The sequence below is a fragment of the Drosophila takahashii genome, chromosome 2L, assembly GCF_030179915.1.
Source record: "Drosophila takahashii strain IR98-3 E-12201 chromosome 2L, DtakHiC1v2, whole genome shotgun sequence".
NCBI lineage: Eukaryota > Metazoa > Arthropoda > Insecta > Diptera > Drosophilidae > Drosophila > Drosophila takahashii.
Window position 1 is genome coordinate 34946722 of NC_091678.1, and position 25005 is coordinate 34971726.

General features: G+C 34.9%; 2 protein-coding genes and 1 long non-coding RNA gene across 5 annotated transcripts in view; 1 reads left to right on the forward strand and 2 right to left on the reverse strand.

Moving 5' to 3' along the window:
• The window catches only part of LOC138912012 (uncharacterized), a 29852-nt gene extending 16516 nt beyond the window's left edge, over positions 1-13336 (reverse strand). For both annotated transcript variants that reach the window (XR_011417645.1, XM_070211738.1), the window contains exon 1: positions 13018-13336. Coding sequence is in view for 1 of the 2 variants with exons in the window: in XM_070211738.1 (XP_070067839.1) it covers positions 13018-13090 (73 nt within the window). In the remaining variant the exon portion in view is untranslated. The remainder of the gene's footprint in view (positions 1-13017) is intronic.
• Positions 13337-18622: 5286 nt separating this feature from the next.
• LOC138912699 (protein FAM210A) overlaps positions 18623-25005 on the forward strand; it is an 84635-nt gene continuing 78252 nt past the window's right edge. Inside the window, exon 1 of one of the 2 annotated variants that reach the window (XM_070213961.1) lies at positions 18623-18819. In XM_070213961.1, the coding sequence (XP_070070062.1) occupies positions 18738-18819 (82 nt within the window). In that variant the 5' untranslated portion in view covers positions 18623-18737. The remainder of the gene's footprint in view (positions 18820-25005) is intronic. The other variant, XM_070213954.1, reaches the window with a different exon arrangement.
• On the reverse strand, positions 20268-20899 carry LOC138912032 (uncharacterized). Its single transcript, XR_011417669.1, has 3 exons — positions 20707-20899; positions 20624-20648; positions 20268-20541 (listed from the first exon to the last, which is right to left on the reverse strand). It is a non-coding gene; the product is annotated as an uncharacterized lncRNA (long non-coding RNA).

The following is a 25005-nucleotide window of genomic DNA, read 5'->3' on the forward strand; positions in this document are numbered from 1 at the left end:
AAAACATATTTTCCAATTGGGAAAGGGTCTTCTAGGTATCGTCTACAAGTGTCTTCTGAGTCACTTCCAGAAGTGACTTCGGCGACACTTCTACAAGTGACTTGCACGATATCGCATTCGGATCGCCGAAGTCACCCCCGTCGGGAAGAACTGTTCCACTACGGCGGCACTTCTAGAAGTGTCGCCTAAGTCACTTCTGGAAGTGACTTCCGCGACACTTCTAGGAGTCACTCAGAAGTGACTTCGGGAAGTGTCGCCGTAGTGGAACAGTTCTTCTTCTTCGGCGATCCGAATGCGATATCGCGGACGATCGTTTTCATCTTCTGGACGTCACTAAATAGTGACTTCCGCGATAGAAAATGCTTGCAGGGTAAAACGGCCTTTATGCCGTCATAGTTAGTTTTGATCGTGAAAAATGTCATGCGCGTTTATAAAAATTAAAACGCTTCGTGCAGATAACTATGACACGTGGAAAGTTTAAATGCGGGCATTGCTCCAGAAAAACAAACTGTGGCGCTGTGTTCCACTAAAGTGGAAGCACATCGGCTGCTGATTCCGCCATATGGAAAACGTACGATGAAATAGCGCGTGCAAATATCTTAATATCCGACAGTTCCTCAGAATTGGCATTGATCGAGGGATGTAATACGCTGTTATCTAAAACTAGACTAAAGTTTTATGACGAGTGGTCCAGTGCGAAAAGCAACTCTTCTAAAGAAGCTAATATTGCCGCGCCTGTGTGATGGCGGCAATATACGAGAGCACATAAACGTAACATTTGAAGCCGTTAAGAAATTAAGGGAAATCGGCGTAGCAATCGCAGACGACTTATCGGCCATTATTTTACTCTGACTTGCCACGCCCAGAATTCGTAAGAGTAAAAATATTACAGGAGGCCGAAGCCAGACAAAATAGGTACTTGTCAGATGAACAAAATAATAATAAATAAAATAACAAAATAATAATAATAAATAATAATAATAAATAATTGATTAAGAAGAAGAATGAAACTGCGAATAAAAAAAAGGCAGGAAATCGCGGCGTGTAAATGAAACTTTTAATAGTCATGTCTAGTTTGGATGAAAAAGATAGAATATGCCACAAAATATTGCAGGAGGAGCGTCCTTGAAGGAGCTGATATCAGCTATGTCGAAGCTGCTTGATATAAAGTTAAACAAGAGAAAACGCTATAGTCGGGTGCCCCGACTATCAGATACCCGTTACTCAGCTAAAGGAAGTGCGAAGGAGATGGAGATAAAATCTTTGATACGCCGTAACTTTTTAACGAATGGTCCGATTTAAAAAATTTCTTCTATATTTCGATAGGTATTGATAAACACCATAAAACTGCATTTTTACTTTTCCGAAATATTGAAATTTTTAAAATCGTATATAAGCGATTGTGGGCGTTAGAGGGGGCGTGGCACCCTTTTGAAACAAAATTGCGCTGCGTTCATACAGACAGACAGACGGACTGACGGACAGACAGACGGACTGACGGACAGACAGACGGACAGACGGAAATGGCTAGATCGACTCGGCTAGTGATCCTGATCAAGATAAATATATAGTTTATAGGGTCGGAAACGCTTCCTTCTACCTGTTAGATACTTTTGCACGAATCTAGTATACCCTTTTACTCTACGAGTAACGGGTATAAATACCTGCCAACTAAAACCGACGTCGAAGGGCTAAAAACCGGTTCTGAAAAGGAACAATGGTGCCATTTCGCTTCAGGTCAAACAGCTAACCGACGGCAATACGCGGCTCAAAGACGAGGTGATAAGCCTTCACGCTGATTGAGAAGCCGATGGGCGTAAAATAAATATGTTGCTAGAATAACAAAAGAAAAAAACGTAGTGGTAAAAGGCCTGAGGGTAGATAAAAACTGCAAACTGGCTTTTAAAACTCTAATTAAGAGAAATTGCAATTAAAAAATTCAAGGATTTTCGATGTGTGAAAGCTTAATGATGGGGATGGCAAAATGATGGTTTTGGTAGAATGTGAGTCCCAAGGAGAAGCGGAAAACATTTTCAAGAATGGTCATAAGTTACGTGGAAGCCAGGTCTTGACTTGACAGTAGAAAAACAAGCAAACAAAGTGGCTCTTCTAGAGCTAAAAAAGATTCTTCTGGCCATTCGCAGGGAAACAAAAGTAAAAATCCAAAACGACAGCATCAACGTAGGGGGAAATTGGATGTAATAACAACAAGGTCCTTATGTGGCAAGGAAAACCAGCTGAACCTAAACTAAAGGAATTATACGGACACAGTTTGGAAATGTCTCACATTACGTATGCGTTCTTAATCCAAAAGTCCAAGTCAAAAAACTAAATAGAAACAAAAATAAATATATTAAATGTAGTCCTATGCTAGAATGTAATAATGTTGCAGGTGTAAATGCGATTAAAGAGCCCGAAACCATAGAGAGACTGGATATCAGAATATTGTCTTATAGTCGAGTGCCTCGACTATTATATACCCGTTACTCAGCTAAACAACTTAATAGAAATATGCCTTCTTATATGTTTTTCGCCGCTCGATTTTTACCCAGGGATATCTTTCTTGAAGAGGCTTTCTAGAACTTTCAATTCTGCCTAGCACATCTTCCGTCTCTCTCTAGCGCCCATTTCAAATAATTTAAAATTTGCATTAACATATTGTGAATTAGAGTGACCACAGAAAATTTTTTCCAATGCCATTTCCTAGATGGCGCTAGGGTATATTGTATTGCGCCATCTACCGCCAGATATTGGTACTACTGGTCATAAATGGCGGAAATGTAGGCGCTGGCCAGGTTTAAGCGTTTATTGGGTACAAACCCAATTAGGGTGGGCGTGGCAATTTTTTACATGACCAATCGATAGGTATTGACGAAGCGAATACATATCAGTTACTATTTTCATAAAAGCTTCAAAACTGTGGGCGTTAAAGGGGGCTTGTGGGAGTTAGAGGCGGCGTGGCACCTTTTTGAAACAAACTTGCGCTGCGTAGGAGCTCCTAGAATATTCATGCAAAATGCAAGTCTTCTAGCTTTTATAGTTTCCGAGATCTCAGCGTTCATACGGACAGACAGACAGACAGACAGACAGACAGATAGACAGACAGACAGACGGACAGACAGACAGACAGACGGACAGACGGACATGGCTAGATCGACTCGGCTAGTGATCCTGATCAAGAATATATATACTTTATGGGGTCGGAAACGCTTCCTTCTAGCTGTTACATACTTTTGCACGAATACAATATACCCTTTTAACGGGTAACGGGTATAACTACAATAAAAATGGAGCATTTAATGTTATCAGGTTATGTTATAGATTTTTACACAAAATCAACGATAACAATTAAAATTCGTAAATAAAAAAAATGTTTCACCATACCCTACAAAAGGTTCGTCACAATACCCTACAAGGTACACTTGGAGCAAAAACGGTGTCACTCTTTCTCGTTTAATGAACTTGATAATACAGCTTGTGAATCTATTATATTTAATTCTAAACTATTCTCTTTATGTTTAAATTCATTACAACAAATTAATTAATCGAGATAATTAGAAAACTGTTTCTCTGGCAGGGTAAACTCATCTTCTTTAAAATCCACAGGAAATATCCTTCAATGCGGAATCTTTTCTCTATGACCGTTACTATATTTTGAACATCGAATTCTAATTCATCAATAATGCGTTCAAATTCATTGCTTTCAAAATAACATCTAGCCTGTTCCACCATATTAAACATTAGCTACAAAACTAAATAAATAATCTTATTTATTCTTATGTTAAGGGAATCCTTGCAGCCACTCAAATTATTCTCTGTCTCATCGAGATATTTGTTTAATTGCTCGACTTTCTCTAAGAAAGCCTGCTTTACACGAAAATAACTAATATCGGACGACATTGTGCGTTTTACAACTACAGGGGTGGTCAAAAGTATTTTCACAAATTTAAATGTTGACTATACTCATATTTTGAACTTATAATATAAACTTTTGGCACCTATAGAAAGAGCACTTCAATTCCGTTTAAATGACACAAAAATGTTCTTTACCCATTCAGACCCCTTTGTACTAATCCAACTTTATAGGATTTTTTAGAAATTTGTTATTACACTTGTGTCTAATCTTTCTTGATTTTAACAAGTGTTAATTTGTTGGCACTTTTCACAAATTTTTTCTTGTATGTCTGATTTTGGCCTCAAACACGCGTTATAAACAAAATTTTTTATTTTTAGTTTATAAAAAAAACACACACTTTTCATGTTTTATTTTTCCGATGTTATGGCCTCGGAAACGCTCAATAGGTGGCGACCTGTAGCTTTAAAAAAAAAATCAGGAAAACAGACGCTTTATATATGGGCACTTCCAAAATGTCGCTCGGGACATTTGCACACCTTTAAAGTTGAAAAAAAATTGTAACAAAATTGATTTTAATTTTAATTATGGGCATTTCCTTTCACTCTCCCCAAGCTCTATTTTTTGTAAAAATCTTGATTTTGTACCACTTTTAGTTTTTAAGATATCGGTAAAAAACTGCCGTATTCGCTTGGGACAAAAATAGAAGTGGATTTCGGGGAAGTTCATTCAACACCAGAAATTAGCGAATTCTGATAGAATATTTGAATGCGAATTTTTTTAGAATGTTGTTCAAACATGTCGCTGTGAAATGGTTTTGGTTTTACTCAAAAATTGTTTTCCGTTGTTATTTTATGCAGTTTCAAGCAAATTCGCTCGGGACATGTCGCTCGGGACATTTTTTCCGACTGTTTTGTAAAGTGGATTTCTTTACCTCTATCCCTCAATTGCTTTATGTTTTGCTTTTAAATTAATAGTTTAACATGTAAATGAAGCATTCAGTACAGAAAAATGTCACATATTAGCATTTCTATAGGATAAATTAACAACAGAAGACAGGTCCAAAAAATAACAAAAAAATTGCCAAAAACTAACTTTTGTGTATATTTTTGGGGTTTGTAATAAAAATAATCAAACTATACTACAAATTTTTAGTTTATCTCAGGATCTACCTTATTAGAAACTAATATGGCGGAAAAATCATGTGGAAATATGTTTTTTTCAAGTTTCAAGTTTTTTGGCTTGGTGGAATTTTTGCTGGAAGTGCCCATATCTTTATGCTTTTTTTTTTGTTCAACACTTTTGCCTCTTACTACTGGTGGGGGAAAACAATAGTGTGAATCTGTTTGCAACCTGTAGCTGCAGTTGACAGAATCTTAACGGTGCAGAATATCTCTGAGTCTCTTACCACTGGTGGGGAAAGAATACAAAGAGGTCTGGAAAATTGTTCCGCAAGCAATCCAAGGCTTGAATGACCAAAATGAAAGGGATTCCTGTAATAAGGAAAACAACCTTCATGCTTGAGTTCTGTATAAAAACTTATTTTATTTCAATAAGTCTTTGATTACGTAACTAACATGAAATTACTATAATATACTTATCTGTGGTCTACGCAGACATCTGTTTGCAAGAGATGCTCTCTTTTAAAACGTCTCTATCTAGCTATCTCATTCTATCGCTTAAGAGAGACAGACAGGTAAACATATTTAACGTTCTCAGCAGAACTGAGCTCGCATCGTGTGCGAGCGCGCTCAGAGCGAAGAGAAGAAAGAAGTGGACAGAGAGAACATTCGTCAGCGGTGAAGAAAATAACGGGAGATGTACGATTTTCGTGACGGTCATGAACCCATGAATCGGTTTTTACTCCGTCACCGAAAATCTATAACGCGCCTAAAAAGTTTCAATTCAAACGTTTTTTTGTTTTTTTTTAAGCGGTTTATACAAAGAAAATATTTTTTTTTTAGCTGGATATGTGCTTTGTGGTTCTACCCACAAGAGCACATTTAAATCTTTGTAAAATTCCGCGTAGGACGGGTTGCAATCTAACTTTGAGTGATATTTCTAAGCAAAATAATATCGATAACAAAATATTCAGTATTTATGAGATAAATTTTTTTTGCGCTTACAAAATAATCATTAAATGGAGATTTTTATTTTTTAATTAAAAAAAAATCATTTTTTTCGATCCCTGATATAAATATAGGTCGACCTACGGCAGGTCTTGAATTTTTTTATTTCATGTGTTTTCTTGTTGGATATGCGTAATTTTCACCTGCCACAGCTGCCATCTGCGACACCTGCCAGAACTGGTGAATACCCTAAATAATTTAGGCTTTGTATTTGGACTTGGAAATAATTTGGGATTGATCGTAGAAAAACTATGTTGATGTGGACCGTATTCGAAATTGTTGTTGCAGTGGACTGTATTTGAAATAGTAGTTGAAGTGGACTGTATTTTGGAGTATTAGTGTAAGGAAACACAGTACAAAACGAAAGCTGCCCATTGCGGCAGATCACTTTGAATTTGAAATGTTCACTATTGATGTCGAAATATTTAAAAATATCGTATCGATGATATTTATACCCTTGCAGAGGGTATTATAATTTCAGTCAGATGTTTGCAACGCAGTGAAGGAGACGTTTCCGACCACATAAAGTATATATATTCTTGATCAGCATCACTAGACGAGTCGATCTACCCATGTCCGTCTGTCCGTCTGTCCGTCTGTCCGTTTCTATGCGAACTAGTCTCTCAGTTTTAAAGCTATCGCGATGAAACTTTCCCGAAAGTCTTCTTTCTTTTGCAGGTAGTACATATGTCGGAGCGAGCCGGATCGGACCACTATCTTAAGGCTCCCATAGGAATATTCAAACATATATAAGAAAATTCATTGTTACTTTGTAGGAAGTAGGCGTTTTAATTCTTGACTACTTAAAAACAAAATTCAAAAATAGAAACGCTGAATCTGGAATCCCTGGAACTGCACCGAGTGAGTATTACTTTATCTGCAAAGGTATATAAGCTTCGGCTGGCCGAAGGTAGCTTCCTTTCTTGTTTGATACTGCAGTACTTATTAAAAAAAGCATGCTTTTTTGAAAGTATGGTTATTTCATAAGAATGATTTATTCAAATGGATATTACTTATTAAAAATACTCACAGTCATAACGCAAGCATTTTATATTTTTTAAGGAATTTTTAAAAACTAAATTCATTTTTATAATTTTCTAGCTTTTAAATATCTGATTTAGCTATTTTTTGACCCGGCTGCCATCACCACTCATTTTTGTTTACATGTCGCCGCCTAGGATAAAACTAAAATTTGTCAACCGAAAAAAGTTGAAAAATCCGAACTATAAAAATCCACCATAAATGCAATTTTTTATGAATTTGGGCCATACTCGGCTTGTTTTGTCCGGTGGGATGTAAACTTTAAGTTTGTACCCATTATAATTTTTCAACGGATTTATTTCGAGTTTTTACGATACATACAGCCGACCTACAGAGGACCAAAAAACACATTTTTCAATTTTGTCGAGCTGCTGCGCTGCCATTACTTATCCAATCATATTGATCTGTATGGCAAAGTTAAGCTCTGATCTATTGACTTTATAATGAAACAAAAACTGGCCCAATTGCGTGGATATTTGCCGAGATATAGGAAGAAATTCGAAAAAAGTCCGATATTTAACATTTTGAACCTTAAAAAATCTTTAAAAAAAAACTGTGCCATCGAAAAAAAAATTAGTGGTATTTTCGTGATCTGGGGGTCGAACACTAACAGAATTTGCCATCAATTGCCTTGGAGCAGTTTGGCTGTAAACTAGTGTTATTGCAGGGACCGAAAATAACTGTTATTGTAAATTTTTCATACAAAAAAAATCACGCACTTAGAAGAGTCCAACATTTTTTTTAAATACACCACTATTTTTATTAGCCATTGTAGAATCCGTAATGATTTTTATTTTTTAATTTTTATAATAAAACTCAAAAATAACTGTTATTTTTATGTATAACAGTTATTCCCTTGAAATGTTTGAAAAAATGAAATAATTAATAAAAAACATACTTACCGTGTTTTATATAATTTACTAAAAGGCAACCGCGCATATTTTATAACTTAATTTTTTTTTAATTTATTTTACCCACAAAATCGCCATAAATGAAGTTTGAGTTTTATTTTGGATCACGACGAATAACTGTTATTTGTCAACTTTTATTATAAAACTCAAAAAATAACAGTTATTCTTTGAGTTTTACTTTACAAATCAGAAAATAACTGTTAATAATAGCTGATTTTTAAAATAAAACTTATAACAGTAACGGTCCCTGGGTTATTGTTAACAAAAGGGAAACGAACAACATGGCATACTCAGTTTTTATACCCTTGTAGAGGGTATTATAATTTCAGTCAGATGTTTGCAACGCAGTAAAGGAGACGTTTCCGGCCACATAAAGTATATATATTCTTGATCAGCACCAATAGCCGAGTCTATCTAGCCATGTCCGTCTGTCCGTCTGTCCGTTTCTATGCGAACTAGTCTCTCAGTTTTAAAGCTATCGCGATGAAACTTTCCCAAAAGTGTTCTTTCTATTGCAGGTAGTACATATGTCAGAGCGAGCCGGATCGGACCACTATATCTTAAGGCTCCCATAGGAATATTCATAGAAATATAAGAAAATTCATTGTAACTTTGTAGGAAGTAGGCGTTTTGATTCTTGACTACTTAAAAACAAAATTTAAATAAATAGAAACGCTGAATCTGGGATCCCTGGAACTGCACCGAGTGAGTATTCTTTTATCTGCAAGGGTATATAAGCTTCGGCTGGCCGAAGGTAGCTTCCTTTCTTGTTTTGAATGTCCTATAATAAAGGGTTAATGAAGGGTTTCGCTCAGACCGAAACCAAATTTTTAAATTCTTTTTGGTTTCTTTCAGACCGAGACAGCAAACGAAAAAACGATCCCTGTTTTTTACATGCTCTGGTAACGAGGAACAAGAAAATGTACGGAGGCAGCGTCATTTTATATCAAACGCGACTCACACGTATTCATTCTATTTATAGAGTGCCGTTTCTTTACTTCTCTCTCGCTCTCAGCATTCCGCGCTGCCGAAAAGTCAAAAATCAATTTTTGTCTCATTTGTAAAATTAAATTATGTTGCCGAAAAGGTATCGAACTAAAAGGCACATTGCGCATAAGATGCACATAAGGCATGCGATTGGTGCGATCGAGGCTCGAGTCCCCTCTGAGGCAAAATAGCTTTTATCAGCTGTTTTTATACCCGTTACTCGTAGAGTAAAAAGGTATATTAGATTCGTGCAAAAGTATGTAACAGGTAGAAGGATGCGTTTCCGACCCTATAAACTATATATCAGCATCACTAGACGAGTCGATCTAGCCATGTCCGTCTGTCCGTCGGTCCGTCGGTCCGTCTGTCCGTTTCTATGCGAACTAGTCTCTCAGTTTTAAAGATAACTTTCCCGAAAGTCTTCTTTCTATTGCAGGTAGTACATATGTCGGAGCGAGCCGAATCGGACCACTATATCTTAAGGCTCCCATAGGAATATTCATAGAAATATAAGAAAATTCATTGTAACTTTGTAGGAAGTAGGCGTTTTGATTCTTGACTACTTAAAAACAAAATTTAAATAAATAGAAACGCTGAATCTGGGATCCCTGAAACTGCACCGAGTGAGTAGTCTTTTATCTGCAAGGGTATATAAGCTTCGGCTGGCCGAAGGTAGCTTCCTTTCTTGTTTTGAATGTCCTATAATAAAGGGTTAATGAAGGGTTTCGCTCAGACCGAAACCAAATTATTAAATTCTTTTTGGTTTCTTTCAGACCGAGACAGCAAACGAAAAAACGATCCCTGTTTTTTACATGCTCTGGTAACGAGGAACAAGAAAATGTACGGAGGCAGCGTCATTTTATATCAAACGCGACTTACACGTATTCATTCTATTTATAGAGTGCCGTTTCTTTACTTCTCTCTCGCTCTCAGCATTCCGCGCTGCCGAAAAGTCAAAAATCAATTTTTGTTCTCTCTTGTTTTTTTTTTGTATTTTTGTTTGTTTTTAAATTTATTTGCAGTTGTATGGGCGTTACACATCTTAGTGTTTATATTATCTTTGCTCTAACTTTCTTATACGCAGCATTGAGAACCTTTTTTTTTAAGTTTAGAAGCTACACACACCTAAAAAACGAAATTTGTTTTATAACTTCTATTGGTAGAAGGTACTTTGACAAAGAAAAGAATCTACATATTAATCATTACAATCCACCAAAAAAATAATTTGATATGCATTTTTGAAGCTTACGACAACGGTGATTTTTTGGCCGTTTACAGCTGTTAACAGACACAACAAGGCTTTAACAGGGCTGTTAGCAAATTCATGTATGAGTTCAACTGGTTATAGGTAGGGATGTCAAATATTTTAAAAATATCGTATCGCTGATATATTTTCTTTAAGAAAAATATCAATATGATATATAATATATCGCCAAAAAACATCGATATATCAGATACTTTTGATATTTTTTTTCAGTTGAATTTCAAAATTTTAGCCGCGTAAATAAGCTAACAACAAAGACTTTTGCCCTAAAATTAATGTAAAAGCACTAGAAAAGTATTAACCAAATACAACCCTAGTCAAAAGTATTTTCACAAATTTGAATGTTAACTGTACTCATATTTTGAACTTATAATATAAACATTTTGGCACCTATGGAAAGAACACTTCAATTCCGTTAAGGGGGGAGATACATATAGAAAACAAAAAAAATTAAATTTTTTTTTATTATTTAAATTGATAGTATAACTCTTTAAGAATGTGTCATGAAAGTTTCAGGAAGAAATTCGAACTATTTTGGAACTTATACCAGGATGACGGCACCCATCTTCCTTTGCAGTAGATATATTTCATTACTTTAAATGCGTTTTTCTCGAAACCACGTTTTCGCCAGCTGCGGATCGTGTATCTTAAAAAATAATGGTTCGATCATTATGCTGCTTTTACAGAAATGTTTGTAATGAAATTGCCTACTGTCTGAACCTACTTAATGTAGACATTTGCAAGTGTAAATTTTTTTTTTAAGCAAAAACAACAAAATAAATATGCAAAAAATTGATTTTGACTTTGAAAGGGTGCCAATTCCAGAGTACTTGAGATATTCTATGTAAGTTAGGTTCAGACAGTTTATACATTAATTCTTAACAAAATAAACTTAGTTTCAAAAGAATCGGATCTACACAGCGACCTGTGGACGATCCGCAGCTGGCCTACTTTTTTTTTAATATAGCCTGGCAAAAAATTCCCTTGGCCGCCATTTTAAAAGATAAAAAAAAAAATTGTAAAAATTATAAAATAAAACAGAGTAATCAACATGCCAAGTTACGAGATCCCAGCACAATTCCTTATTAGTTAAAAAAAAACACGAAAAACATGAAAAAATTGCAATTCTATATGTATCTCCCCCCTTAAATGACACAAAAATTTTCTTAACCCATTAGGCAACCTTTAAAAAGTGAGCAAATTAGACAATTTTTTTGAAAGTCAAATTTTCAACTTTTTTCCTGGGGCTCAAAACAAAAAAGTTTTGATGCTAAGTTGTTCCCCAATCAAAACTAATAATAACTGCAAAGAAATAAAATAAAAATATATTTTTCCTTGTATTTTTTATGATTTTTTGAAAATAGCTATTTTAGCCGCTTTTTCTTCCTTTTCATACAAAATTTTACTGAGATGTCTCCATTCAAAAAACCATAAAAAATACAAGGGAAAATATTTTGAAATTTTTTTTTGCAGTTATTATTAATTTTGATTGGGGAACAACTTTGCATCAACACTTTTTTGTTTTAAGCCCCAGGAAAAAAGTTAAAAATTCGACTTTCACAAAATTTGCTCACTTTTCAAAGGGGTCTTAATGGGCTAAGAACATTTTTGAATCATTTTAACGGAATTGAAGTGCTCTTTCTATAGGTTCCAAAAGTTTATATTATAAGTTAAAAATATGAGTACAGTCAACATTTAAATTTGTGAAAATACCACCACCCCTGTAATTCGTTTTATTAAATTCCTTATTTTATTAGTTCCACACAAAAAAGTTTTTGTTTTTCAAGTGGGATAACATTTTTGATGTATTCCCACTTGTTTTAATAGTTTTCAAATAAAGTTTGCACTTAGTTTGTTTTTATTATTATTTTTTTTTTTTTTGGCTTTGATTTCAACGAATGTTGAAAATGAAGGTTGGTCGCACGACTAGTGCATATGACCAGATACTTTGTCTTGATTTTTGTGTTACACAAACTTAACCTAAAAATGAATCCACTCCACGAGGTCCCTTGCCCTACCCGGCGTGAAATGTGCGTGTTTCTTCAAAGGCCTGTGAATGTGGACTGATTTATTAATTTTACCGAAATAAATTTTAACACGCTTAATTTTTTGATGATGATATGAGAGATGAGATGAGAGAAAGATATGCAAATATCAAATAATATCGAAAAATAAAATATCGATATTGTGATATTTGGCTAAATAAATATCACGATATAAATATATTTTTTTTGCAAAAAATATCGATATATTGATATTTTGATATATTTTTGACATCCCTACTAGTTATAGGCGAGTGAGAGTAGGATCTTAAAAATTGCCATACAAATATGGACCGCCCTAATGTACATTGTACATTGTACAATACAACATACAATGTACAATGTACATATATACAGACATATACATGTATATAATTCTCTATAAATACAATAAGCAAAAAGCTTAAATTTCATTAAATCGTTCTCCAAACATGTGTACATTGCTCATACATAGATCTGTTCGAACACATTTTTTTTATATTCGCTACATATTTGCATATGTATATGTATGTATAATTATTATCTTGCATAAGAACTCATCATTAGCAGGAATATTCACACATATCTATGAAAGCGCTTAATTACAATGAAGTTTCTAGCCGTGCTAGAAATATATTTTGTTGCGAAACATGAAAAGTCGCATAAATACACACATATGAACGAATAAATGTATGTATGCACAGTGTGCATTGCACACACATAAGTATGCAAGTAAACAAACAAACAAATCAATAGAGAATTTGTTACTGCGAATTCGACACATTCAGCCAAACCTACTTTTATTTCTTACCTGTAAGGTAGAAGTTGTTAAACTTTTGCGCTAGGATCAGTAGCCGCGATAGCTTTACTTCGGTTGTAGACATTTGATCAGGATTTTGATTGCAAACCAAGTAAATGACTAATATCGCCGGCCGATCTTTGCCCTCTTATTCCTAAACACACCGTTATGTTTCGGTTACTTGTACTTTATACTATTTGGAATAGTTCCACTACACAATTTAGCACCCACTGAATAGCACGCACTTGTTGTGTAAGCTATTTCAATATTCCAATGTTATCGGGCTGACAACCCACCCAAACCAACAAGATAATGAAAGTACAGACTAGGTGCAGTGTGGCTGTAAACCCTTTTAGCATTTTAATCCTATTACTCAGATCGACGGAAAATGCGAGCTAGCCATGGGAGTAAGCGAGAGGCAAATAGGTCTTTGCCTTTAGAGGGTGAATTCCGATGAGCGCCATTAACCGCGGCGCAAGAAATAACAAATTTGATATTCGGCTGTGTTTGTGCAGAAGCGGTGTGCCAATAACAAATTCAAAATGGAAAGAAATAGGGCCTTCCCACAGAGCTACATCCACCATCCGATGGTCCGTAAGGTTTTGCCGTTCGGAAAATTTCACAGTTAGTCCGCCATCCAATTTTGACGGGCTGTTTAATTCGATAGTTAGGCGATGTTTTCTCGGTGCAACTCTGAATTCTTTCTCTTGACTGTGAAAATTGGAACGATGACTGCAAGAACCCAGCGGGAATGTGAGAATTTGGTTTTTGTGTTCTTGAAATCCTGTTCCTTTTTGCAGGCGGCGGTGTGGGGATAGATACTTTCAGAGCGTTAAATGGGGGTGGGTTTCTGAGAAGCATCAATATCATGCCACTTATGCGCTGTGTGATTTCTGTGGCACCACGATTATAATATTTTTTAACAAAAAAATCACCAACTTATAAAATTAAAAAATTCTATGATTTGCACTAAAATTAAAAGACTTATTCTCATCTTTATTTTTAATTTTTAGTAATTTTAAAATTTGTAGAAATAATATTAATAATTGTTAATCAAATAAATTAAACTATATAACTATTATCATAATGTCTATAATGATAATATTAATTTATTTTACTCAAAGTTTTTACAAATAATAATAAGAATAAATGTGAGATTCAACAAAATTATAGAGAAAAGCCACGGGTAAGACGATTAAAATATTTGATCACACTTATCAAGGAATTACATTTAATTACAAAGAAAACTATTATTGTTTTTTACATTTTTAAACATTTAAACATAATAAAATAATTTGATCGTCAAATTGTGGCCTAAGCCATTCTTAAGTGTTGTTAAAATATACAAATTCGTTTTGGTAGTATTGATAACAAGAAAAATGCCTTATATACCTATAATATACGTAACCTTTAATGATTACGGTCCCAGAAAAGTATTGTTTAAACGAAATATTTTATCGGCGCCAAAGTGTGACCCTACTTTACAACGAAATTTACACCAAATCTGCATTTTGGTATTATCAAGTATATGATGCAGGGTCACATCATTTTACATTTCGTCCAAATACGTGAAAAAGTGAAAAATCGTTTGGTTAATTTAAAAAAAACAAGAAAAAGGTAAGTGATAACAGAAATATTGTTGTTTGAATATCTTTATTTCAGCGTTACAAAGGTTAGTACCACACATATTTTCGCCATTAATAAATATACGCCTCCGGATTCTATCTTCAACACAAATTCTGCATTTCAGTGACACTTGAAATGTTTTTAATCTTTACCAGTAGTAAATGGTGTGAGGTGTTCATTAAATGGTTGTATAAATAGTACTTCAGTACTAACTTAGTTGTTTAACTTAATCAAAATATTTCATTTATTTCAGCCAGGCCGATTGAGACTTCTTGGGACCAGAAGTGTTGCGCCTGCGTTTGTAATATTTCATATTTTCTTCTCATAGTTTTTGATATAGATTCACGACATAAAACAGCTGATCAGTGGATTTTGGCCTGCATTCTTCTGCCAGAGATCCATTTCCCCCTTACTTTTTGTGTCGCCGTGTATTTTGAAACCAGAGATGGAAGAAATGTAAGGGGTGAATGAGGTTTTGTCCCTTCCGCTTGTATGGAGAAACCTGTTGAAAATATGTTTTTTTCCAGAGAAATTTTCCCGGTGGAAACAAATCAAATTGAAAAAAAATTAAAATTAGTATAAAAAAATGTATCAGCTCATTGTTTTTTGGCTATTGTTGAATTATTTCTAATTTGTTATGGGCGAAAAAGCATTCGCAAACAGGTTGCTATGAGTGGGCCAAATTTAAGCTGTTCTGCGTACAAAAACATCAATGTTTGCAGCGAAGTCTCAGAATATGTTCTGCAATTCGCAAATACTAACTAATATTAATTAAAAGTGCACTATGTACTCCAATAAAGTTCCAAAGTTGCTACAAATTACCAAAAACAGGACACACTTGGCTTTGTTTACAAATTTGCCACATTAATATTGGCTAGACAGAGGCGGAGTAAGAGCAGAGTGTGGGGTACTGGCGGTTAGGCTCTCCCCCAGTCATCAGTATGTATGCATACTCGCAATAGGATATGTTATAAAAGCTGAGATATTTTTAAATTATTATCTTATGCTATTTATTGTATTATTCTACAATAAGATTGGGAGAACGCAATTTTACGACAGCTTTGCTGAGTTGAAATCCCCCTTCGTTTATGTTGAGTTGAGCAACTGCTCTTCAAGTCAGCTGTTATTGGATGGATGGTGGATGGAGCTCTGAGGGAACACGAGTTTCACATTCGTCAAAAATCCCAACCGTTTCAAACGGATGGAAGAGGCTATTAAATTTTCTCGCTATTTGAAGCCTAGTACTCAGTTCGGCTAAGAGTTTTACTAGTCGAAAAATATTAATATGTTAGTGTGACCGAAGTTTTCGGAGTTCATCCGTAATGCATGTAGCATGGTCTTACTCTCATCAAACAAATCAACTGGCGCCAATTTTAAAATTTTACAAAACGTTGAGCCGACCTGGGTCGCAAGCTTTAAATTCGCTGTTGGAATAGGGATATGTATTGCAGCAACTTCTACAGGCAGTTTTCCATTGGTTTTCGTGGTTTTCCGTCCATTTATAAATTGTTATTGGCACTCCGCTATTGCACAAACACAGCCAAACATCAAATTTGTTTAAGCCTAGTACTCAGTACGACGAAAACTGCTAGCTAAGCATAGGAGTAAGCGAGAGGCAAATAGGTAGCTAAAGCCTTTAGCCGTGGACTTTTTCCCACCTCGGTACTCAGTTGGACTAAGGAAATAGTAAGAAAATACCACTAAAGTACTAGATTTAGCGGATGAATTCCGATGAACGCCTTTAGCCGCGGCCCAAAGAATAAAAAATTTGATCTTTGGCTGTGTTTGTGCAGAAGCGGTTTGCCAATAACAATGTATAAATGGAAGGAAAACCACAAAAACCAATGGAAAGCTGCCTGTAGAAGTTGCTGCAATACATATCGATATTCCAACAGGGAATTTAAAGCTTGCGACCCTGGTCGGCTCAACGTTTTGTAATATTTTAAAATTGGCGCCAGTTGATTTGTTTGCTGAGAGTAAGACCATTCTACATGCATTGCGGATGAACTCCGAAAACTTCGGTCACCCTAAAATATTAATATTTTTCGACTAGTAAAACTCTTAGCCGAACTGAGTACTAGGCTTGAGAGTAAGACCATGCTACATGCATTGCGGATGAACTCCGAAAACTTCGGTCACACTAAATGAATAATATTTTTCGACTAGTGAAACTCTTAGCCGAACTGAGTACTAGGCTTTAAAGCCTAGTACTCAGTACGACGAAAACTGCTAGCTAAGCATAGGAGTAAGCGAGAGGCAAATAGGTAGCTAAAGCCTTTAGCCGGGGACTTTTTTCACCGCGGTACTCAGTTGAGCTAAGGAAATGGTAAGGAAATACCAAAAAAATACCAGATTTAGCGGATGAATTCCGATGAACGCCTTTAGCCGAGGGCCAAAGAATAAAAAATTTAATCTTTGGCTGTGTTTGTGCAGAAGCGGTGTGCCAATAACGAATTATAAATGAAAGGAAAACCCCAAAATCCAATGGAAAACTGCCTGTAGGAGAGTCGGCAATACATATCTCCATGCCAACAGCAAATTTAAAGCTTGCGACCTAGGTCGGCTAATCATTTTGTAATATTTCAAAATTGGCGCCAGTTAATTTGCTTGCTGAGAGTAAGACCATTCTACATGCATTGCGGATAAACTCCGAAATCTTCGGTCACCCTAAAATATTAATATTTTTCGACTAGTAAAACTCTTAGCCGAACTGAGTACTAGGCTTTATCTGAGTACCGCGGTGAAAAAAGTCCCCGGCTAAAGGCTTTAGCTACCTATTTGCCTCTCGCTTACTCATATGGTTAGCAGTTCGGCTAAGAGTTTCACTAGTCGAAAAATATTAATATTTTAGTGTGACCGAAGTTTTCGAAATTCATCCGCAATGCATGTAGCATGATCTTACTCTCAGCAAACAAATCAACTGGCGCCAATTCTAAAACTTAGAAAACGTACAGCCGACCTGGGTCGCAAGCTTTAAATTTGCTGTTGGAATGGCGATATGTATTGCAGCAGCTCCTACAGGCAGTTTTCCATTGGTTTTTGTGGTTTTCCTTCCATTTATAATATGTTATTGGGACACCGCTTCTGCACAAACACAGCCAAGGCTCAAATTTTTTATTCTTTGGGCCGCGGCTAAAGGCGTTCATCGGAATTCATCCGCTAAATCTAGTATTTTTTGGTATTTCCTTACTATTTCCTTAGCTTATCTGAGTACCGCGGTGAAAAAAGTCCCCGGCTAAAGGCTTTAGCTACCTATTTGCCTCTCGCTTACTTCTATGCTTAAGCCTAGTACTCAGTTCGGCTAAGAGTTTCACTAGTCGAAAAATATTAATCATTTAGTGTGACCGAAGTTTTCGGAGTTCATCCGCAATGCATGTAGCATGGTCTTACTCTCAGCAAACAAATCAACTGGCGCCAATTTTGAAATGTTACAAAATGTTGAGCCGACCTGGGTCGCAAGCTTTAAATTTGCTGTTGGCATGGAGATATGTATTGCCGCAACTCCTACAGGCAGTTTTCCATTGGTTTTTATGGTTTTCCTTCCATTTATACATTGTTATTGGCAAACCGCTTCTGCACAAACACAGCCAAAGATCAAATTTGTTATTCTTTGGGCCGCGGCTAAGGGCGTTCATCGGAATTCATCCGCTAAATCTAGCATTTTTTTGGTATTTCCTTACCATTTCCTTAGCTCAACTGAGTACCGCGGTGAAAAAAGTCCCCGGCTAAAGGCTTTAGCTACCTATTTGCCTCTCGCTTACTCCTATGCTTAGCTAGCAGTTTTCGTCGTACTGAGTACTAGGCTTAACGCCTTTAGCCGCGGCCAAAGGAATAGAAAATTTGATATTTGGCTTTGTTTGTGCAAAAATAATAATTTACTGAAAGTAGTATTTTTCACCAGATTTTGTAAGGTTGAGCACTAGCCCTTACCGAAATCAACAATTCAGTAATTGGGGAATACCCTAATATATTAATGGTATATGTTTGGTATACTTAACATGAAGTCTAGTAGTACACTTGGTCACACTGCAGCTTAAAAAATGATAAATAATAATAAATAATATATTTCCTATATTCCACCAGTATAAGAATAATAGCTGCGAAAAATGTTCGTAAAATCAGGAAAAGCAATTACTCTGCTTAAAGGACGCTTACCTATTGGATTTTGCCATATTAAAAGAAACCCAGGTAAATTAGACTTTGGACTAAAACTCAAAAAATTCAGATTATTATTGCAATTGGCCTGTGTATGTTCTTAGGAATTACATATTATTTATGTCTTATAGACATTTGTATCATCATTTGTAGTCGTCGGAAAGTACATATGTATGTACATACATATGTATATTCTTGATTAGCATCATTGACCCTCATGTAAAAGCTGAGAACTCTGAAAATAAAAAATCCAGAAGGTTGATACCCTCCAGTTCCATTCAACACCTTTTTGGCAGAGAATCACTCCCAAAAATTGAGCACCAAGCGCTCAATCACTAGTGAATTTGTATGAAAAATAGCGATGATTTTAACATGGGCATGTCCTAGGGGTTCATCACCATTTTTCATCGCCCGATTCATCTCCAAATTCATCATCTTTTTGGCGCTTTTCCAGCACCTAATTATTACCTAAAATCATCACCTATTCACTGCTCATTTTCACCTGTTCACCGCCCATTTATAATTATGTATTTTCATACTTTTACATTAAATTAATAGATTTTTACAAACTACGGTGACTTGTAGGGGTCTTCGGTACGTTCTTAGCTTCCGGAGCCTTGGTGAGCTGCCTTGTCGCGCATGAAGATTTCTCACGCATCTCCGCATATTATCCGGAGGCTCTTGACCAATCACTATGGACGGCAGTCCGTGTAGTGACGAAGCGCACCAGGAGAGTGTGCGAAGGCGACTACTATTATATAGCCGCAAAATCGAAAATCTGCTGTGATAGTCCAATCGTAATGAGTAATACACCAATCGAAAGGTATTGTCAAAACTTAAAGGATTGCATACCAAGACTTCAAAAAATGCAATTGGCTTGGGAGAGAGAGCGGTGAAAGTCAAAAGTGCAAATTTGGAAATTTGGAGCTGTTGGGGCCGGTGGGGATAAATGCCCCCTTGCAATGTTTTAGTTGTGTTCCTTTTGAAAATACCCGTCGAATGAGGGGTCATATGATAAAATCCGACGCTCCGTTCAAAAGTTATAGCCAATTATGATTTTCTACGTCTTCTCAAAATGAAAATTTAATTCTTTTTGTCAGTTTGTCAGGTTGTCCAAAACATTAACTTAATTCGTTAAATTACAATAGTTTACAAATTATGATTTATGACCAATTTAAATTTAAATGTTAATATTAGCACCTATGAGAGCAAAAGTAAACAAACAAAAACTTCTGATATCAAATAAAAACACCTCTTAATGAGGTAAAAAACTAGTGTCGATCGCACCTTCAACGTACAAAAGTTCTGATATCAACTTTTGTGACGAAAAATGATTTTAGATGCGACTAAATAAGTACGCTACCTAAAATTTGTTCATTCGGCACGCTACAACAGAAAACTTTCGTGTAGATATTAAATATTTGCTAAAGCGGGCCGAACGAGTAAATTTTAGGTAGCGTACTTATTTAGTCGCATCTAAAATCATTTTTCGTCACAAAAGTTGATATCAGAACTTTTGTACGTTGAAGGTGCGATCGTCACTAGTTTTTACCTCGTTAAGAGGTGTTTTTATTTGATGGAATCTAAATTTGAAAAAAATTTATTTTTCAAATATTATATAATAGTAGAATATTGGACAAGAATGATAAAAACTTACTTAGCAGTGCAAGAATAACATCCTTCTGGGCTGTAGGACAAAATGATTTCAACTGAAATTATATTGTTTATGCACCTTGCACCTTTATGCAGCTTGACCTAAAAATATTAAAAATAAACATATTCTATAAACAAGAAAGGAAGCTCGGCTGGCCAATTGACCGATTTTAATGAAACATACCTCATTTTGTTGGATTTTTCATGTACTTTGGGCAAGAAAAAAAAATCATTAAAAAATATTATTATTAAAAAAAATTCCCATACTAAACAGAGTTTTGAGGGGAGCGTCAGGCCATAGTGGTATGATGACTTTTGTGGTACCAAAATGTCGACTTTTTTTAGTTTTTCCTTATTTTGTATGTTAATTAAATGGTAAAGTTATTATATTTTTTAGATTATTGTTAACAAAAGGGAAACGAACAACATGGCATACTCAGTTTTTTTTGAATGTCCTTCAATAAAGGAGCAATTTGGCAATTAAGTCGAAGTCCTTGCAGAGGGTATTATAATTTTGGTCAGAAGTTTGTAACGCAGTGAAGGAGACGTTTCCAACCCATAAAGTATATATATGGGCGGTTATTTTACGAACCGCACACCTTTTTTTGGGTCACATTTTTGATTTTCCTGAAACTTTTTTTACGTTTACTATTCAGAAAATAAGTAAACACGTTTATCAGGATTTGGACAAAAAAAAATTATTTTTTTTTATAATTTTTTTTTAGTTTGCCAAAAAACGTGAATTTTGAAAAAGTACCCTCTCATTGAAAATCTTTATCTACGGTTGTCCTTTGCATTAATTCCTCTACAACCTCTTCTTAAAAAAAAAAAATTTTTTTTAATCATTTTTTAATTTCTTAAAAATAAAAAAAAATTAAGGATTAAAAAAAAAATTTCTAACAGGTTCCCCACAAAAAATAAATTTTTTTTTTAATTTAAAATATGCGTCATATTGTTAGTTTTAATCGGTTTTTGTCAAATACAGCTGTGAAAAAAATAATAGCACCACTAACCCAAAAAAATTTTAACTAGTCACCCTACTCACATTTTTTAACTTTTTTAACTTTTCAAAACGGGTTTTAAATAGTAAGACTTAACATAATTTGAATATGGGCACTTCCAAAAAAAAGTCCACCAAGCCACAAACCTTGAAACTTGAATAAATCATATTTCCACATCATTTTGCCCCGATATTAGTTTCTAATTAGTTGGATACTGAGCTTAACTACAAATTTGGAGTTTAGTTTGATTATTTTTATGAAAAACCCCACCAATATACGCAAAAATCAGTTTTTGGCTATTTTTTTGTTATTTTTTGGACCTGTCTTCTGTTGTAAATTTATCCTATAGGAATGCTAATATGTGACATTTTTCTGTACTGAATGCTTCATCCACATGCTAAACTATTAAGTTAAAAGCAAAACATCCAGCAATTGAGAGATAGAGGTAAAGAAATCCGATTTACAAAACAGTCGGAAAAAATGTCCCGAGCGACATGTCCCGAGCGAATGTGGTTAAAACTACATAAAAAAAAACGGCAAAGAATTTTTGAGTAAAACCAAAAGCATTTCACAGCGACATGTTTGAACAACATTCTAAAAAAAATCGCATTCAAATATTCCATCAGAATTTGCTAATTTCTGGTGTTGTATGAACTTTCCCGAAATCCACTTCTATTTTTGTCCCGAGCGAATACGGCAGTTTTTTACCGATATCTGAAAAGAAAAGCCCATAATTAAAATTAAAATCCATTGTTTTACAATTTTTTTTCAACTTTAAAGGTGTGCAAATGTCCCGAGCGACATTTTGGAAGTGCCCATATGAAAAAAAAATGTTAGCTTTATAAAAGGTTTCTGGACTTATTTAAGAAAATCTATGCAAAACTGGAAAAACGTACGAAAAAAATAATAGCACCACTTCTCTAAAAATAGAATAAAAGGTAGAAAAATGACAAATGGGTAACTTAATCTTTAGTTGGCGGTAGCTAACAAGTAAATCTAAGTTTAAAGCAGCGGTCGGCACACACATACAATAACATTTTGTTTAATATTTTTATGAGTAAATTGCACTGGGCAGATCATCAGATTGTGTGTGCAGACCGCTGTTCTACAGTATACGTGAGCGAGCAGCGGGTGAGCAGAACATAACCCTATGCTCACTTAATAGGCCCCTGCCGACCGCTGGCTTAAAGTGTAAATATCTTTTGCGATTTTTGGATATAATGACTTACTATCGATTAAACAAGTCAGGACCCTACCTATAAAGGTTTGGGGCCCAAAAGTCATGATATATTTTCAAATTTTGTTCGGAAATGATTTAAGACGTTTTAGATTAACTGTATAAACTGTCTTTAAAAAAAACTCGAAGATTTTTGGTTGTGTTATGGTCAAGCGAGTACACAAGTCACTGTATATTGCTGACTGAGTACTTTCGAACTCTTTCTTTGCTATCCTGACCGTGATCCTGGCCGGATTTTATTGGTCAAAGATTCATTTAAGAAGTATTTTTTATTCAGTTTAAGCTACGAATTACTACCGTATTACTATTTACATCATAGGATGATTCATGAACGATGTATTCATCCTATGTTAATACTAGGTCCATGCTCAATAAATGGATGTTTTGGTACCATGTTTATGGTCAATTTAGGTGTTTAGAAGACACATGACTTATAAAAAGGATTTCTTCTTACCCAATTTAACTTTGCCTTCACACATTCTCATAAGTTTGCGGGCATTCATTTGTAAGTTTTTTTGACGAGCCCTATGCCCTTGTAAATGTGTTTCGCATTTCGGATAGGATTTTTTTTTAAAGTGCATGTTTTATAAAATTGCTTATTGAAACATTATCCAACTATTAAAATATTCGCTATTATTTTAAGCACGTGTTTTAGTTTAGTTTTGGCCCTGATAAGATTCTTTGTGCTTTGTGATATAACATTTTTGAAGGAAAAATGGGCCAGGACTCGGTTTTTCTGTGTTATCCTTCAAAGTTTATGCCATTCTTAATGAAGATGATCCAAAACCTAACCAATCCAACCGGTTTTCATGACCGTTTTTCATCCAATATGTTTCTTTTTTGAATATTTTTCTTTTCCGACTTGGAAAATTTTCCACATGTCCTTGTATTGCCAAATGGTAATCAATTTGATGTCTGGATATCAGGAGAAGTTAGTTTTAGGCAAATCTCATAAAATATATCCTTTATACACAAGAATATTAGCGCATCGTAACGTTTTATTTAAAGAAAACGGAAGTGGTGATATTATTTTTTTCGGCCTTTTTTTGACTTTTTTTCTTAAAATCTGAAAAAATTATATGTTGACAATATTTTCGATATCCGTATCAATTTTTTCAAATTTCTTTAATATTAAGAACCTGTGACGAAGTGGTGCTATTATTTTTTTCGCAACTGTAGGTGGAGCCATGTTTAGTTTTTAAAATGTCGGATTTCTTTTAACAAGGCCCCGCAGCCCCGCCTCGCAGCATATAGGTCTACTGTCTCACTCTTATCGGATCCTTATGGAATTCATGTTTTCTCATCGTTTACAAGTTCTTTAACAATTTTTAACGATTTAAAGTTAAGTGTTTTGACAATTACTGAATGACAAAAAGTAAAAATTAATTTTTTAATCTATTAAAAACTTACAATTTTTTATTTAACCATCCATTTAATAAACAACAATTTTAAAATTTATTGTTTTATGTAATTTAGTAAACATTTTAAAATTTTTTATTTTTTAATTTTATAAAAAAAAATTATTTAATAAAAATAAAAATTTATCAAATTTAATAAATTTTTTTTAAAAATTAAAAGAGTGTAAGAGCGAAAGCGAACAGAGAGTGTAATTGACAAGAATCTTTCTAAATCTTTTTATTTTACGCATACCTTGTTCAGGGTAAAAGCGCGTACCGATCGGACGTCTATATCTTATAGCTCCCATAGGAACAATAGGGTCAAATCGGTCAAAATTTGACGTTTTTCAGAATATTTCGCGCAGAGTATAAGCTATTGACATGAAAATTTCCAAATCTTATTATTTGATTACCCTTGATTAGGGTAAAAGCGCGTGCCGATAGCTCCCATAAGAACAATAGGGTGAAAAATTTTAACATTATATTTTTATACCCGTTACTCGTAGAGTAAAAGGGTATATTAGATTCGTGCAAAAGTATGTAACAGCTAGAAGGAAGCGTTTCCGACCCCATAAAGTATATATATTCTTGATCAGGGTCACTAGCCGAGTCGATCTAGCCATGTCCGTCTGTCCGTCTGTCTGTCTGTCTGTCTGTCTGTCTGTCCGTCTGTCCGTCTGTATGAACGCTGAGATCTCAGAAACTACAAAAGCTAGAAGGTCGAGATTTCCCACACATATTCTTTGGCTTCCTACGCAGCGCAAGTTTATTTTAGCCGAGCGCCACGCCCCCTCTAACGCCCACAATCGCCCACTAATGATTTTAAAATGGGTCCTGCGCCCACATCTTTAAAGATTTCCAAAAAGTATAAATGCAATTTTGTTGTTTATATTTATACCTATCGAAATGTAGAAGACATTTTTCAAATCGG